At 59.6% G+C, this 11,858-nt stretch overlaps 5 protein-coding genes across 5 annotated transcripts, besides 21 other annotated features; all 5 read right to left on the bottom strand.

The window, feature by feature from the left end:
• Positions 1-25: 25 nt before the first annotated feature.
• Positions 26-65: a microsatellite.
• An 88-nt stretch (positions 66-153) lies between these two features.
• Positions 154-229: a sequence feature (A-rich).
• A 22-nt stretch (positions 230-251) lies between these two features.
• Positions 252-275: a microsatellite.
• Positions 276-290: 15 nt separating this feature from the next.
• Positions 291-321: a sequence feature (A-rich).
• A 71-nt stretch (positions 322-392) lies between these two features.
• Positions 393-418: a microsatellite.
• Positions 419-539: 121 nt separating this feature from the next.
• On the bottom strand, positions 540-3,407 carry Tco025E_07464 (uncharacterized protein; the record flags this gene model as incomplete). The annotated part of the gene is made up of 1 exon (XM_029374329.1): positions 540-3,407. One exon carries the CDS (start codon positions 3,405-3,407, stop codon positions 540-542), a length of 2,868 nt encoding a protein of 955 aa, XP_029225576.1.
• Positions 3,408-3,432: 25 nt separating this feature from the next.
• Positions 3,433-3,502: a microsatellite.
• A 452-nt stretch (positions 3,503-3,954) lies between these two features.
• Positions 3,955-3,984: a microsatellite.
• A 571-nt stretch (positions 3,985-4,555) lies between these two features.
• Positions 4,556-4,594: a microsatellite.
• Positions 4,595-4,674: 80 nt separating this feature from the next.
• Positions 4,675-4,822: a sequence feature (GA-rich).
• A 16-nt stretch (positions 4,823-4,838) lies between these two features.
• Positions 4,839-6,788, bottom strand: Tco025E_07463 (uncharacterized protein; the record flags this gene model as incomplete). The annotated part of the gene is made up of 1 exon (XM_029374328.1): positions 4,839-6,788. One exon carries the CDS (start codon positions 6,786-6,788, stop codon positions 4,839-4,841), a length of 1,950 nt encoding a protein of 649 aa, XP_029225575.1.
• A 21-nt stretch (positions 6,789-6,809) lies between these two features.
• Positions 6,810-6,835: a microsatellite.
• Positions 6,836-6,903: 68 nt separating this feature from the next.
• Positions 6,904-6,929: a microsatellite.
• A 144-nt stretch (positions 6,930-7,073) lies between these two features.
• Positions 7,074-7,131: a microsatellite.
• Positions 7,132-7,173: 42 nt separating this feature from the next.
• Positions 7,174-7,201: a microsatellite.
• A 362-nt stretch (positions 7,202-7,563) lies between these two features.
• Positions 7,564-7,628: a sequence feature (A-rich).
• Positions 7,603-7,671: a microsatellite.
• A 212-nt stretch (positions 7,672-7,883) lies between these two features.
• Positions 7,884-7,914: a microsatellite.
• Positions 7,915-7,933: 19 nt separating this feature from the next.
• Positions 7,934-7,980: a microsatellite.
• Positions 7,981-8,048: 68 nt separating this feature from the next.
• Positions 8,049-9,032, bottom strand: Tco025E_07462 (putative mitochondrial carrier protein; the record flags this gene model as incomplete). The annotated part of the gene is made up of 1 exon (XM_029374327.1): positions 8,049-9,032. One exon carries the CDS (start codon positions 9,030-9,032, stop codon positions 8,049-8,051), a length of 984 nt encoding a protein of 327 aa, XP_029225574.1.
• Positions 9,033-9,234: 202 nt separating this feature from the next.
• Positions 9,235-9,269: a microsatellite.
• Positions 9,270-9,777: 508 nt separating this feature from the next.
• Positions 9,778-9,797: a microsatellite.
• A 23-nt stretch (positions 9,798-9,820) lies between these two features.
• Positions 9,821-9,888: a microsatellite.
• Positions 9,889-10,064: 176 nt separating this feature from the next.
• Positions 10,065-10,087: a microsatellite.
• Positions 10,088-10,306: 219 nt separating this feature from the next.
• Tco025E_07461 (putative Qa-SNARE protein) lies at positions 10,307-11,008 on the bottom strand (the record flags this gene model as incomplete). The annotated part of the gene is made up of 1 exon (XM_029374326.1): positions 10,307-11,008. One exon carries the CDS (start codon positions 11,006-11,008, stop codon positions 10,307-10,309), a length of 702 nt encoding a protein of 233 aa, XP_029225573.1.
• Positions 11,009-11,499: 491 nt separating this feature from the next.
• Tco025E_07460 (60S ribosomal protein L7a) lies at positions 11,500-11,858 on the bottom strand (the record flags this gene model as incomplete). The annotated part of the gene is made up of 1 exon (XM_029374325.1): positions 11,500-11,858. A coding segment is annotated over one exon (359 nt), but the record flags the coding sequence as incomplete, so codon positions are not given.

The raw sequence follows: 11,858 nt of genomic DNA, 5'->3' as shown, positions 1-11,858 counted from the left end.
GAGGCGACGACTCATCAAAAGTGGCAGAGAGGAAACGAGGCGGGAGAGAGAGAGAAAGAGAGAGAACAATAGAAGGAAGAGTCTTAGGGCCCTCCGCTCATTGTAGCTTTTTTGCTGTTGTTGTTGTCTTTCCATCCATTAGTTTAGCCTCCGTTTTTTTTGTTTGTTCTTTTGTTTGTTTGTTTTTTATTTGTGTTATACTTTAAATTCATTTTGTTTGTTTTTTTTTCCATCTGCCTGTTGCTTCATTTCTGCCTCCCTCCCTCTCCCTCCCTGTGGCCTCTGTTTTTTTTTCTTTTTGCTTTGCTTTGCTTTTTCTTTCTTCGCTGGTTTGCCTGTTTCTTCACTTACCGTCGCCGCCGGGGAGGGAAGAGGCGCTTTTGCCACCGGGGAAACAAACAAACAAACAAACAAACAACGACGTTTATGTTCCCCTGCGACGCACCCCCGCAAAGAAAAAAAAAAGCAACAGGCACGCAAAGACCAGTAAACCAACGCGACAGGAACGAGGACGCCGCCAGCCTTTCCCCTCCTTCGCGTCACGGGAACAAGTAGGCCATCACACCCAATGCGCACAGCAGCAGAAACACACAAACGGTCATGTGCAAAACCCGCCTCTGCAGCCCGGAGTCTGTGCGAGAAGCGGGAGGTTTCCTTGCCTTTTCAACGCCGCCGTTTCGGCGCCTCTTCGGCGGCAAACAAGGTGGCGGTGTTGGCTCCTGCGAACCCGTCGACTGCGGGCGCCGTCCATTCGGGGGGCAAACAGCCTTGCGCCCTTTTGGCGTGGTGGCCGCTTCGTCCGCCGCGGGTGGCCCCTTCGCGCCCTCCACGAACGCGCGCTCTTCCGCCTCTGCCCCGTCGTCCCGCCCTTCGGGCCCCTCAGCCGAAGCCTCCCCCATCAGCACTTTTGCTTCCCCTTCTTCCGCTTCCTCCTCGCCGTCCTCCTCGCCGCTCGCCGCATTGCTCGCGCCGCTAATTGCCTCCCGCGCAATCGCCTCCGCCACAAGGTAGTCTATTTGCAGGTCTGCGCGCGCCTTCTGCTCCGCCTTCGCGAGGGCTGTTCGGGCCTCCAGGCAGGGAGCCAGTGCCCCCTGGCACAGCTGGCAGGTGAAACGCAGCTCCGTGACCCGCTGGCGCCCCCAAGCAACCGCAGCCCGCAGGCTCGCAAGCGTGTCATCCACGTGCCGGCGTGCCTCCGCAAGCGCTGACGCAGAGCCCCGCAGCACGACGCTGGCGCCGTCGTTCTCTTCGGCGTTCTTGTCGAGCGCCTTTTTACACGCTGCACTGGCAGTTCTTCTCTGCGCTTCCGATGTGAGACACCTCGTTGCGGCCGCGAAGACGAAAACCTCGTTCTTTCGCTTCCGCCCAGTTTTTTTGGCCACGACGCCGCTTCGAGGTCGTTTTCTAGTGCTACTCACGCTCACAATCACCACTGGCCCAGCACGCAGGCGGTCCTCGAGTGTTTGAATCCCCTCTGCCGCATCCTTGACGCAGTCGTCAAAGGTGGTGTAGGCACTGCTTTCATTGTCGCCGCCGCCGTCGCCGCCGCCGCCGCACCCAGAGTTTGTCAGCGTTTCCATGGCCTGCTGCAGCCTTGCATTGTCGTTCTCGGCTTCGGCGGTAGTCCCGAGGAACGCGGAAAGAAATGCCAAGGCCCCTGTCTCATCCTCGTTTTTGTGCCTGCCCCCCCGATTCCTCCTGCGCTGTGGCGTCGCCTCCTTGCCGGATGCAAACTGAAGGAGCAGGGAATACAGCTGACACTGGAGCGCCTGATGCAGCTCCGCGCATTGCCGCCTATTCTCCGCGAGGTCCTGCGTTAATGACAAAACAACCTGCCTCACCTCATCCATGGACATTTCCTCCTCCTCCTCCCTCTCCTCCTCCCTCTCTTCCTCCCTCTCCTCCTCTCTCTCCTCCTCTCTCTTCTCCCCCTTCGCGGGCGTCCCGGCCACCTCCCCAGCGGCCTTATCCGAGGAGCTGAAGATGGGGCCGCCGTCTTTGCCCACTTCCTGCGCGAAGGAGTTCCCGCCGTTGTAGCTACCGCCCCCACTCTCGCTGTGGTTGTCCTCGCCGTCATCGACGCTTTCCAGGTTCTGGCTGTCCACCGCGTGGGACTCGTGCGAGGTGGAGGAGCGCGTGAGTGCGCAGTAGGGGTCGTGCTGCGTCTTCACTCTGCCCGCCGTCGTTCCCGTCGCAACGTGCTGCGGGAGGGGCTTCAGCGATGGCGGCACGCGCTCCCGCGTCTCCTGCATCTGCTCCCCCGCCCTCAACACCTCCACCCCGGTGCGCTGCGACCAGGCGGAAACGCCGCCGTCCGGCCCCACCTCGCCCACCTCTATCGTGCTTGCCCCCTGCACTGCAAACTGCACGGGCAGGAGCGCCGTCAGCGCCTTGTACGCCAACATCTCCGACTTCCAGCGCGGCTCATCTCCCGCGCGGGCACGCGTGACGCGCACAACCGTGTGTATCGAAATGGTCACGCCTCTTTCCCCCACCACGTCCTCTGCGGCGGGTTTGCCTTCCGCCCCCGCCGCGACGTTGGGCAGGACTTCGTCGTACTCTACTCCGAGAGTAAGCAAAATGGGCGTGGGTAGCGCCAAGGCGGTTCCTAGCGGCAGCAGCAGATGATGCACGGGTCTAAAACTTCGCTTAATGCAGCCGCAGACGCAGCACATCATCTCCTCGCCCACGCCTTCGTCTGTCAAACAGGCACAAGAGGTGTCACGCCGCAGCCCCTCATCACTGGTTGACGTGGGAACGCAGCACCCACCATCTGACATGAACTTTAAGCATGCGTCGTGAATGAGTTGGCGAAGTAAACGCGCGCACATACGACGAGACCGCAAAAACTCCTCCAGCGCAGCATGAAGACCAGTAGTCTCCAACCGCTCTTCACCGTTAGTCTTTGCTGGTAGAGGCGGATGCACAAGGCGAATCGGAATGTGTGCACGCACCTCATGATAAACGTTATCGCAGCAGCCGCCGCTCAATGAAGGCACAATACACTTCGGCAGGCTGGTCGGAAAGAAACTGACACTCATGCCTTTGCGTGCGGTGGGAGAAACAAGGTGGGCGGTTAGTTGGCTCCACGTGTGCAGAATATAAGCAAAGCTATTGGCTGTAACGGCGTGCCAACCCGACGTGGTGGCTGGAGAGGGAGAGGATGCAAAGGTCCACTCACGTGGGCAGAGAAGCCGCGACTGCGCGAGGACGCTGGTCTGTGTGTCAAGCAAGGAGTCGAGCCTCCGCGATGTTTCGCCAACCTCGGACCCATCCGGGGCGGCGCCACAGACGTGGCGTATAAATTCATCCGGAGACGCGTCTAGCACGATGGACGCCGACGCGTCCCCCCCGCATCCCCGGCGAAGAAGCAGCAGCCCCGTCAATGAACTGAGAGTAGCAGTCATCCGCCCTCCCTGCTATTCACCGCTATTGTTGTTGTTGCCGATGCTGTTGTTGTTGTCGTTGCCGTTGTTGCTGATGTTGTTGTTGTTGTTGTTGTGCCTTTTTGCGTGCTACGACGGCGGGAGTGCCTTGTTTCCTCTGTCCCGCCCTCCCCTAGTGGTGGTAGCTCTCGTGTGCCGCGCCCCAATCGAGGACACTCAGGCAGGAAGAGGGGGAGTCGCCGAAGGAGAAGAGCAGAGAGAAGCACTTTTCACCCTTTGCCGCCGGGCGAATTATTTTATGTTCCAAATGCCCCGATTTTGTTCGGCGTGTCCCCGCTGCTGCTAATATTCTTCCTTCCTACGCACAAAGGTATCTTTCTCTCTCTGTGTATACAGGTGTTTGGGCACAAATGTGTCTACGTCCCCCTTCTGTTTCCTTCGGAGGGAGGCGGCGCCGGGCGAAATGTCCCGCTTAGTCACCGCCGGTGTCTACCTTCTCCCTTGCCCTCGTGTGGGTTGGGTGTGGCCCGCCTCGCCACCTTCCCCCGCACCCCCAATCCTCTTTGCTTGCCTGCCTGCCTGCCTGCCTGCCTGCCTGTTCGTGGGGCCACGGCTTTTTCCCGCCTTTCAACCTCTTTTTCCGTATCTCGCCGTGTGCGGCTGTCGGGTGCGGGACGTGCGCAAAAGGAGGAGGAGTAGGGGCTACAGGCGCAAAGTGCACGGCCACCACCAGCGACGGCCGCACGCGGTGTGACTTCTCCAAAGGCAACGGAGGCCCGCCACCGCCGCCCGGTCTCTGGTCTCGCCCGGGGTGTTTGCTCGCCTCGCACAGTCGGCCCGCGTCGCAGCTGCGGCCGCGGAGGGTGGCGGTCCGGCCAAACAAATGGGGGAAAAAAAATAAATAAAAACGAGGTGAACGTGCGCGCCGCTCCTGGTCCAGGCGAAAGAGGCAGCCGGAGAAAAGGCACTGAGGAAAAAAGGAAAGTAGAACTATTAAACAAAAAAAAGGAAAAAAAACTAAAGCTGCAATAATAACGTAAGAAGAAAAGGGGGAAAAGGCGGGGTGTGAAGGGCAGTGCGCATGAACAGCGGCCAGGAATGGGGGAAGTCCGTGGAAGTGCGAGCGTCTCGCAGCGCGGCCCCCTGCCTTCTCCCCGCGTCATTTGTCTAGCACCACCACCAGCAGCGGCCGAAGCGGCGGCAGCGGCGGTTTGCCAAGGGAGGGCGGCGTCACAAGTCGCAGCTTCTCTCCTGCTGCGTGAAGGTTCGTCTATGAGATTTTTCCCTATTGTTCTTTTTTTTGTTTTCCTCTTTTGGTCATCATTTTTGTTGTTTTTTTTTTTTGTCTTGTTTCTTCTCCAGCGCCTCTCATTCTTTTTTTTTCTTTTAGTTCGCTCTCTCTCTCTTCTTTTTTTTGTTTGGTTTTCTTTTCTTTTGCCTCCAGACTCGTCACTAGCAGGGGCGGGCGGCCAGCAGCCTGTTCCTCTCCACCACGCCCATCATGCCGCCCACCCACAACTGCCGATCCTCCTCCGTCAGGAACGACACCGCCACGTCGCGGCTTTCGAAGCGAAAGACAGCGCACATGCCGCTCGCGACAGCACGTCGGCTGTGGTCGACGACGATCCCTTTTTTGCGCCGGAAGAGTTTGAGGAACTGGCCGCTGGCGTCCGCGAGGAGGAGGTGCACGCCGAGGAGGCTGAGCAGGTTTAACGCCGCGACGGGCTTCTTCTCCTTCGCGGTGAGGTACCACACCAAGTGCGGCATCAGCGCCTCCTCCCCGAGGTACTCCCCAAGGTGGTCCTCCACGCGAAAGAAACGCATGTGCGGGCGTCCATCCTCCACGTGCTTGCAGAGCGCCGAACCCCGGCGCAGAAGCGGCATGAGTTCCCTCAGTGGCCGCTTCACGATGCCGCTGCCAGGCTCCTGCGGGGGCTCCACCGAGAGCTGCGTGCCCTCGGTGAGGACACTGGCGTTGGCACCCTCCGACGTCGCGTGCTCCAGCGGCGCATGGAAGTGCTCTGGCGGATGCGAACGACCGGATGGCGTTCGAGCGGCACCCCCGCCGACGCTGCTGCTGCTGGGCCCTGCGGCATTTTGCCGCCAAAGCTGCTGCGGAGGCGTTCGCCTGGAGACGGCGGGCCGGGTCAGGCTGTTGTGCGGCGGCAGTGAGTGCGGAGGTGGCGCAGGCGCTGCCGCCTCTTCAGGGGCTTCTTCTGCTCCCGCTGGCAGCCCGGCGTCGCTGGGTGCGGCTGCCACGCAGTCCATGGGGGGATCCTGCTCGGTAAACCCGGCACGACCCACGCCCGCCGCGTCCCGCGCATGTCGCACGGTGCGGTAGGCGTCAACGTAGAAGCACTGCACAAGATCCAGCACATCCTCCGGCGTCATCGTCTCGATGCCCCGAAGCGACTCCTGAGGCTCGAGGGCGTAGTGGTTCTTCAGGTAGAAAAGCACAGATCGCAAGTTGTCCTCGTGCCTTGGGTACGGAAACACGTCCTGTGGGCGCGCTCTCTCGCCAGGCCACTTCCCTGACGGCGTCGACAACTCATTCAACGTGGCCGTCTGACGCAGGCCAGAGCCCATCGGCGCCGCAGCAGACGCATTCAACCTACGCTCAGGGGAATGCTCACTCCCTGCCGTGCGAGGCTGCCTCGCGCCGCCCCCCCTGATTGGGCCAGCGTCGCGATCTGTCGGCGGTGCTGTGCCTCCACGTCTGTGGTTCCGTCTCCTCTTCTCCTCCCAGTCCCCCTCCTCATCCTCGTCCTCAGTCTCTTCTTCGTCAGTGTCGTCGCATGTGCCGTACTCTACCAACCCCGCATTGTGCGAGGATCCGCGACGACGGCGGTGCGGGCGGTGGCGGGAGTACAGCGATGCCTCCGCCCTGTCGAGGTCCAACCTGCTGGGCGAATCGCCATGAACGCGTCCCAAGTAGCTCGCAGCGGTCCGCGAATACGTTGGGCGCATGCTGTTTGTCCCACGCGTCCACTCTCTACCAGTTGTTGCAGCAGTGGCGCGTGGCGAAGCGTCTTCCCACGCGCCGGTGGACGCGCCCTTCAGACCCGTCGTCCCGTCCCGACGCAGTTGCTGCCGCTGCTGCTGGTGGTAGTGCGGCAACGGCGGCCGCCCAGCAGGGGCCGCCGCGGTGGGGCCGTACTGCAGGCGCAGCGGCGCACGGACGGGGGAGGCTGCACCCCGCGCCCACCCCTGCGTCCCCCACTCGCCGGGGACGACGGAGGCCGGCAGCACCCCGGCAGCCGCAGCGCCCTCCACGTGGGGCGGGGACGAGGCCGGGCGCGGCCGGCTCGCGGGCGCGGCGCCCCGCAGGTAGTGCTGCAGGAAATGGATGGAGTCCTCCACCTCCGCGGGGCGCCCGCGCGGCGTGTGCTGCCCCCGGCTCATTCGCTGCGCGTGGGCACCGCACCTCGCCTCGCCTCGCCTCGCCTCGCGACCTGCCCCCTCCCAACGCAAGCAGAGGAGGAAAAAAAAGAATGCAGGGCACAGGAGTGAGAGAACGCAAAAAAAAAACAACAACAACAACAAAGAGCAAGAGAAAGAGTGCGCGAGCGGGTGTAGGGGGGAGGCGCATGCAGAGAGGCGGAGGCGTGCACCTGCCGCAGAGACAGCTGAAACAGAGCTCGAGTCAGAGAGGCAAAGTCAGAAGGAGGAAAATCGGTTCAAACGCCAAAAGGAAAAAAAAAAAGGAAAGGAAAAAGGAAAACAAGAAGAAAAGGAAATAAAAAGAGTAAAGCGGACCAAGCACCCTCTCATCACCGCCACCGCCAGGAGCAGCAGCAGCAGCAGCAGCAGCAGCAAGACAAAAAAAAAATAATAATAATAAATACAGACCGGCACAGAGAGAGTGGCAGAGACGCAGAAACGTACAAGATACACCACACCACACTATCCCCTTCCAGCTGCACACAGACCCGCAACTGCATCATACACGAGGGAGGCGTCAAAGGCCTTCACCTCAGGAACAAAAAAAAAGCCTCTTTACTCGTCAGTAACCTGTTGCTCGCGAGCAAAGATGCCATAAAACCTCACTCACTATCCTTCTCTCTCGCGCGCCTTCCCGCCCCAGCCCTCCCTATCTCTCTCACACACACAGACACACATGGTTCCTTTCTGTTCTGCAACACCAACAGACCTGATGTACGCCGCCCCCACCGTTCCGTTTTTTTTTAATTCTTCCTCCTTTTCTTTGCTCTTTGGTTTGTATTTTGTTGTTGTTTTTTTGTTAATATATATATTCCTTTGTCTTTGTTGTTGCTGCCGTTTTGTTTCGTTTTCCCCTCCCCCTTTGGTTTTTTTTTTGCTTCGGCGTTTTCCCTCTTACTTCTCTCCTTCTGCCTCCTGCTGACGCCGCACCCGCCCCCGCCTACCTGTTCGCCGCTCAGGTCCGCGCAACACGTGATTGAGTACGCTCCAAGACACATCCACTACAAAACTCACCCCGGTGCCTCACGCATCAGAGGCAATGCCACCGACACAACCAAGGAAAAGTAAAGAGAAAATAAAAAGAAAAGCCTATTCCGCCTCCATCCCACACACAGACAGACAGACAGACAGACACACACACACACACACACACGCCTCACCTCACCTCACCTCGCCCCCGCGGGCGCCCGTGCGCCCCCTACTTCCGACGCAGGCGGCCGCTCAGCTGGCAACGCTTCCCAGCGTGAACAGCGCCGTTGTGGCCACCATCCGCACCAGGGCAAAGAGGCCCCCGCGGTAAAAACCCGCCGGCCCCTCAGTCCGCATGATGTGGCGCGCGCAGTGCATGCTTGAGGAGTAGCGGAGGTCGTCCTCCGTCGCCGCTATCATCATGCGCCGCCGCACAGTGTCGATGGGGTGAAGGCAGAGTGTTGAGAGTGCCGACACGGTGAGGCCCGTCCCTACCTGCGCTGCTATCGTGCCGTAGCCGCTCTCCGGCGTCTCAGGGAGGACGAACGGCTCCACTACCCTCAGAATACCATTGTGTACGGTCTGATACAACAGACTGCCAAACACGTACAGGCATAATCCCTTGTAGAGCAGGTGTGGAGATTCACTCAGCACAGGCTGAGAAAAGAACGCCAAACTGTGGCGGAACTCGTACGAGGCCCCACGGAAGGGCTTAATGTCGACCGCAAGCCGAAACCGCGCAAAGTCAAGTGGGTAGGAGACCATTGACGCTGCGAGCGCGCCAGAGATGTGTGCCGCGTAAAAGGAAGCGGTGTACGTCGCGGCCGAATGGTGCGGGAAGGCGTTAAACACAAAGGTTTGCGTGGGGAGCGCGATAAATATCTGTGCAATTGTGATTGGCAGCAGAGAAATCACTTGAATCAGATTCCCCCGCCAGAAACTGCGGTAGCCCTCGATAGATGCTAGATGCCGCACACAGTGTCCCGCCCCGCGAAAGGATCCATCCAATGTTCCTAGCCGCTGCAGTTCGCCTTGGCACTGCAGGATGAACTTCACACGGTCGAGTGGGGCGATGATGGTGCGGCCGATGGCGCCGCTCAGCCAGAGAAGCTGGATGTTCTCCACCGACACGTAGTAGTCCTCCGGCGTCAACGCGTCCCCCGCGGGAAACGTGGGGCCGTCGCCGCCTCCCACCTGCTCCCCTCGCAACGGAGAGGATGGGTTGGTGGCCGCCATGCGTGGCGGTGGCTCGCCCACGGCGCTAACCAACGAAGTCGCGACGGCCACGCAAAAAAAGAGAGGGAAAAGTGACGCTCTCCCCTCGCCGCCGATGCTGCTGCTGCTGCTGCCGCCGCCTTGTGTGCCTCCCTCCGGCGCACCTGCCGCCCCCTCAGCAGCCGGCTAGACGCACGCACAGAGACAACTCGCCGCGGTGCGCCCTCCACCGCCGCCTCCACCTCCGCCTCCGTCTCCTTCCGTGCCTTGCGCGTGTGTTTGTTTCCTTTTTTTTATTTCCACTCGCCCTCCGCCCTCACAAACCAGTCGGAGAGGACAAACTGCAGGAAGCGGAAAAGGCTACGCAGCACCACAGACACAAAGCAGCAAGAAAAGTAAAAGATAAAAATAAAAAGGCGGAAGTGTGGGGAAAAGCAAGGCAAGAATTAAAAACAGCAGCACAAGAAGGAGTCTTGTTTTTTTATTCGTCTTTTTTGTGGTGGGGTGGGAGGGTACAGGGGGGCCCGCAGGCTCCCCGGAGTTTCTGTTGCTTCGCTGGCTTCGTTGGTCGCGGCAACTTGGGGGCCGGCGGACCGGCGTCGTCTGGGCCTGCGTGCACGAGTGGGGCGGGCGGTAAATAACGCGCGTGCATCCCTCCGCCCCCCAGCAGGCACGCCACAGAAAGCAGCGAGAAGCACCGCAACAGACGGAGGGGAGAAACCAAAGAGCAAACCGAGCGATGCATCCACCCCGCCGCCGGTGAAATACACACACACACACACACACCGACGCATAGATGCCCAGACGTGTATAGACATATATACACATTATGTATACATATATATATATATATATGTATATACACACATGTATATATGTGCGTGTGTATACACAACCTAAAAAGGATGCGCGGGTGAGAAGGAGATATCCAGAAACGAGAGGTCGCCCTCAACACCAAATGTTGGGCGCCTCCCCTCACACGGGGCTCAACACGAAGGCAAGAATAGTAATAACCGCAAGAATGATACTATTTTTTTTTCTTTTAGGAAACGAAACAACAACAACAAAAACAAAAAAGAGCAATGGTAGAAAACGCAACCATGCCAAACAGTCCACTTGTCCTTCCTCTGCCTCTCTCTTTCTTTCCTTCTTTTTCCCCCCTCCACACACTTATACACGCCCCCTCACTTGGAGATGCAGCCATTTTTGGACAGGGGGGGGGAGAAAGAAAGAGAAAACGCGGGAAAAACGAAACCAAAAAAACGGCGCCTCGCCGGTACTGCATGCAACGTCGCTCACTTGTGGCGCTTCTTGTAAATCATCACAAACACCAGCACTGCCAGTGCCACTACGCATATGCCAAGGAGCGAAAGAAAACACCGATCACCAGCCAACTGACGATAAAACCACCGCACCTCACGTGTCGCGCGGTCAAGCCCTCCTTGCAAGTTCCGAAGCTCCTCGTCCACCTGGTACATCTGCTCCGTCTGCTGCCGTAACGTCTTGAGCGTTTCATGGCCTGTTTCCTCTGTCACGTGCTGCAGTCGCTCCGCCCGCTCTAAAGAAATTAGTGCGTCCCTCTGCACATTGACAGCGGACTGAAGCACCTGCTTAGAGTCCGTGAACCCCGTCCCATCCGCCCCGCCGGCCCCCAGCAACTCCTCCTCCTTCCGCTCCGTGTAGGTCTTTTCCCGTGGCACCGTACGCTTTGGGTAAATCTGCTGCTTCATCTCGCCATCTAAGGAGCGCACGGTCCCATCGGCCTCGTGGCAAAGCTTCTCGTACTGGGCCCGCGTGGCCGGGTCCTGCGTTCGGCGCACCTCAGCACGCAGAATGCTTATTTTGCTTCGGGCCTCCCGCATAATGGGGCGCGCTGCCATTTCTGCGGCTTTCTTCTCCTGCAGTGTGCCGGCAATGACCACGGCCTCCGTCGCCTTGGAGAGCTGGGCCAGCGCCTCACTGACATCGTCCGCCAGTAAGGCGAGGGCGCTCTTCATGCCCTCCTCGCCCTCCCTCCCTTGCCTCTTGCCAGCTGCCCTATTCCAAGCGGGGCCTGCCGCGGCAACACGGCGTGTGGAGGCACAGCCCGGCTTTGTGCCTGCGCCGCCTTTCCCCCTTTCCGGCTTCGCCTCGGCCCCCTTTTTTTTTTACTTTTTCTCCCCTCCCTCTCCTTTGGCTCCGACGCCTCCTTCCCTCCTGCACGAAACCACCGCCACCGCGCCGCCGCACACCCAGAGCAAAGAGTCGAGGGAAAAGACGGAAAAGAAGCAAGCACGTCGCACGGCGCAACACTGCAATTAAGATTGCACATGAACCCTCCTCCCTCCCAGCGTAGGAATGGGGGAAAAGGGGCGGATTGCACGCCACTGAGCGCACGCCAATGCTAGACGCAAAACTAAAACAAAAAAAGAAATGGACAAAGACCATGGCGATTCAAGGGAAAGGAAAAAAAAAAAAGATGGACTTCCCGGAAGCGAGCATCCTCTCCTTACACGAGGGCGGCGGCATCCTTGCCGGCGTTGCGGGCACGCTTCTTGCGGAGCTCGGCGCGCGAACGCAGTGAGAGCTGCAGACCGCCCCACTGGCGACGGATGACGTCGCTGCGGGCCAGGAAGCGCGCGTTCACGGAGCGCACGAGGTTCTTCAGGGCAGCCTCGTCCTCGGCATTCACGTCGGTGATCGCAACGCACGTGGCGGTCTTCTGGCCGATCGCGTCACCGAGGCGCGCCTTGTCCTTCACAATCGCGTACGGGACCTTGTTGGCGCGGCACAGCGTGGGCATCCACAGCACCAGCTCGATGGGGTCGACGTTGTTCGCGATGATCACGAGCCGCGCGGTCTTCTTCT

Source organism: Trypanosoma conorhini (genome assembly GCF_003719485.1).
Source record: "Trypanosoma conorhini strain 025E chromosome Unknown Tco_14.4_contig_00577, whole genome shotgun sequence".
NCBI lineage: Eukaryota > Euglenozoa > Kinetoplastea > Trypanosomatida > Trypanosomatidae > Trypanosoma > Trypanosoma conorhini.
This window is presented reverse-complemented; position numbering and strand designations above follow the sequence as displayed.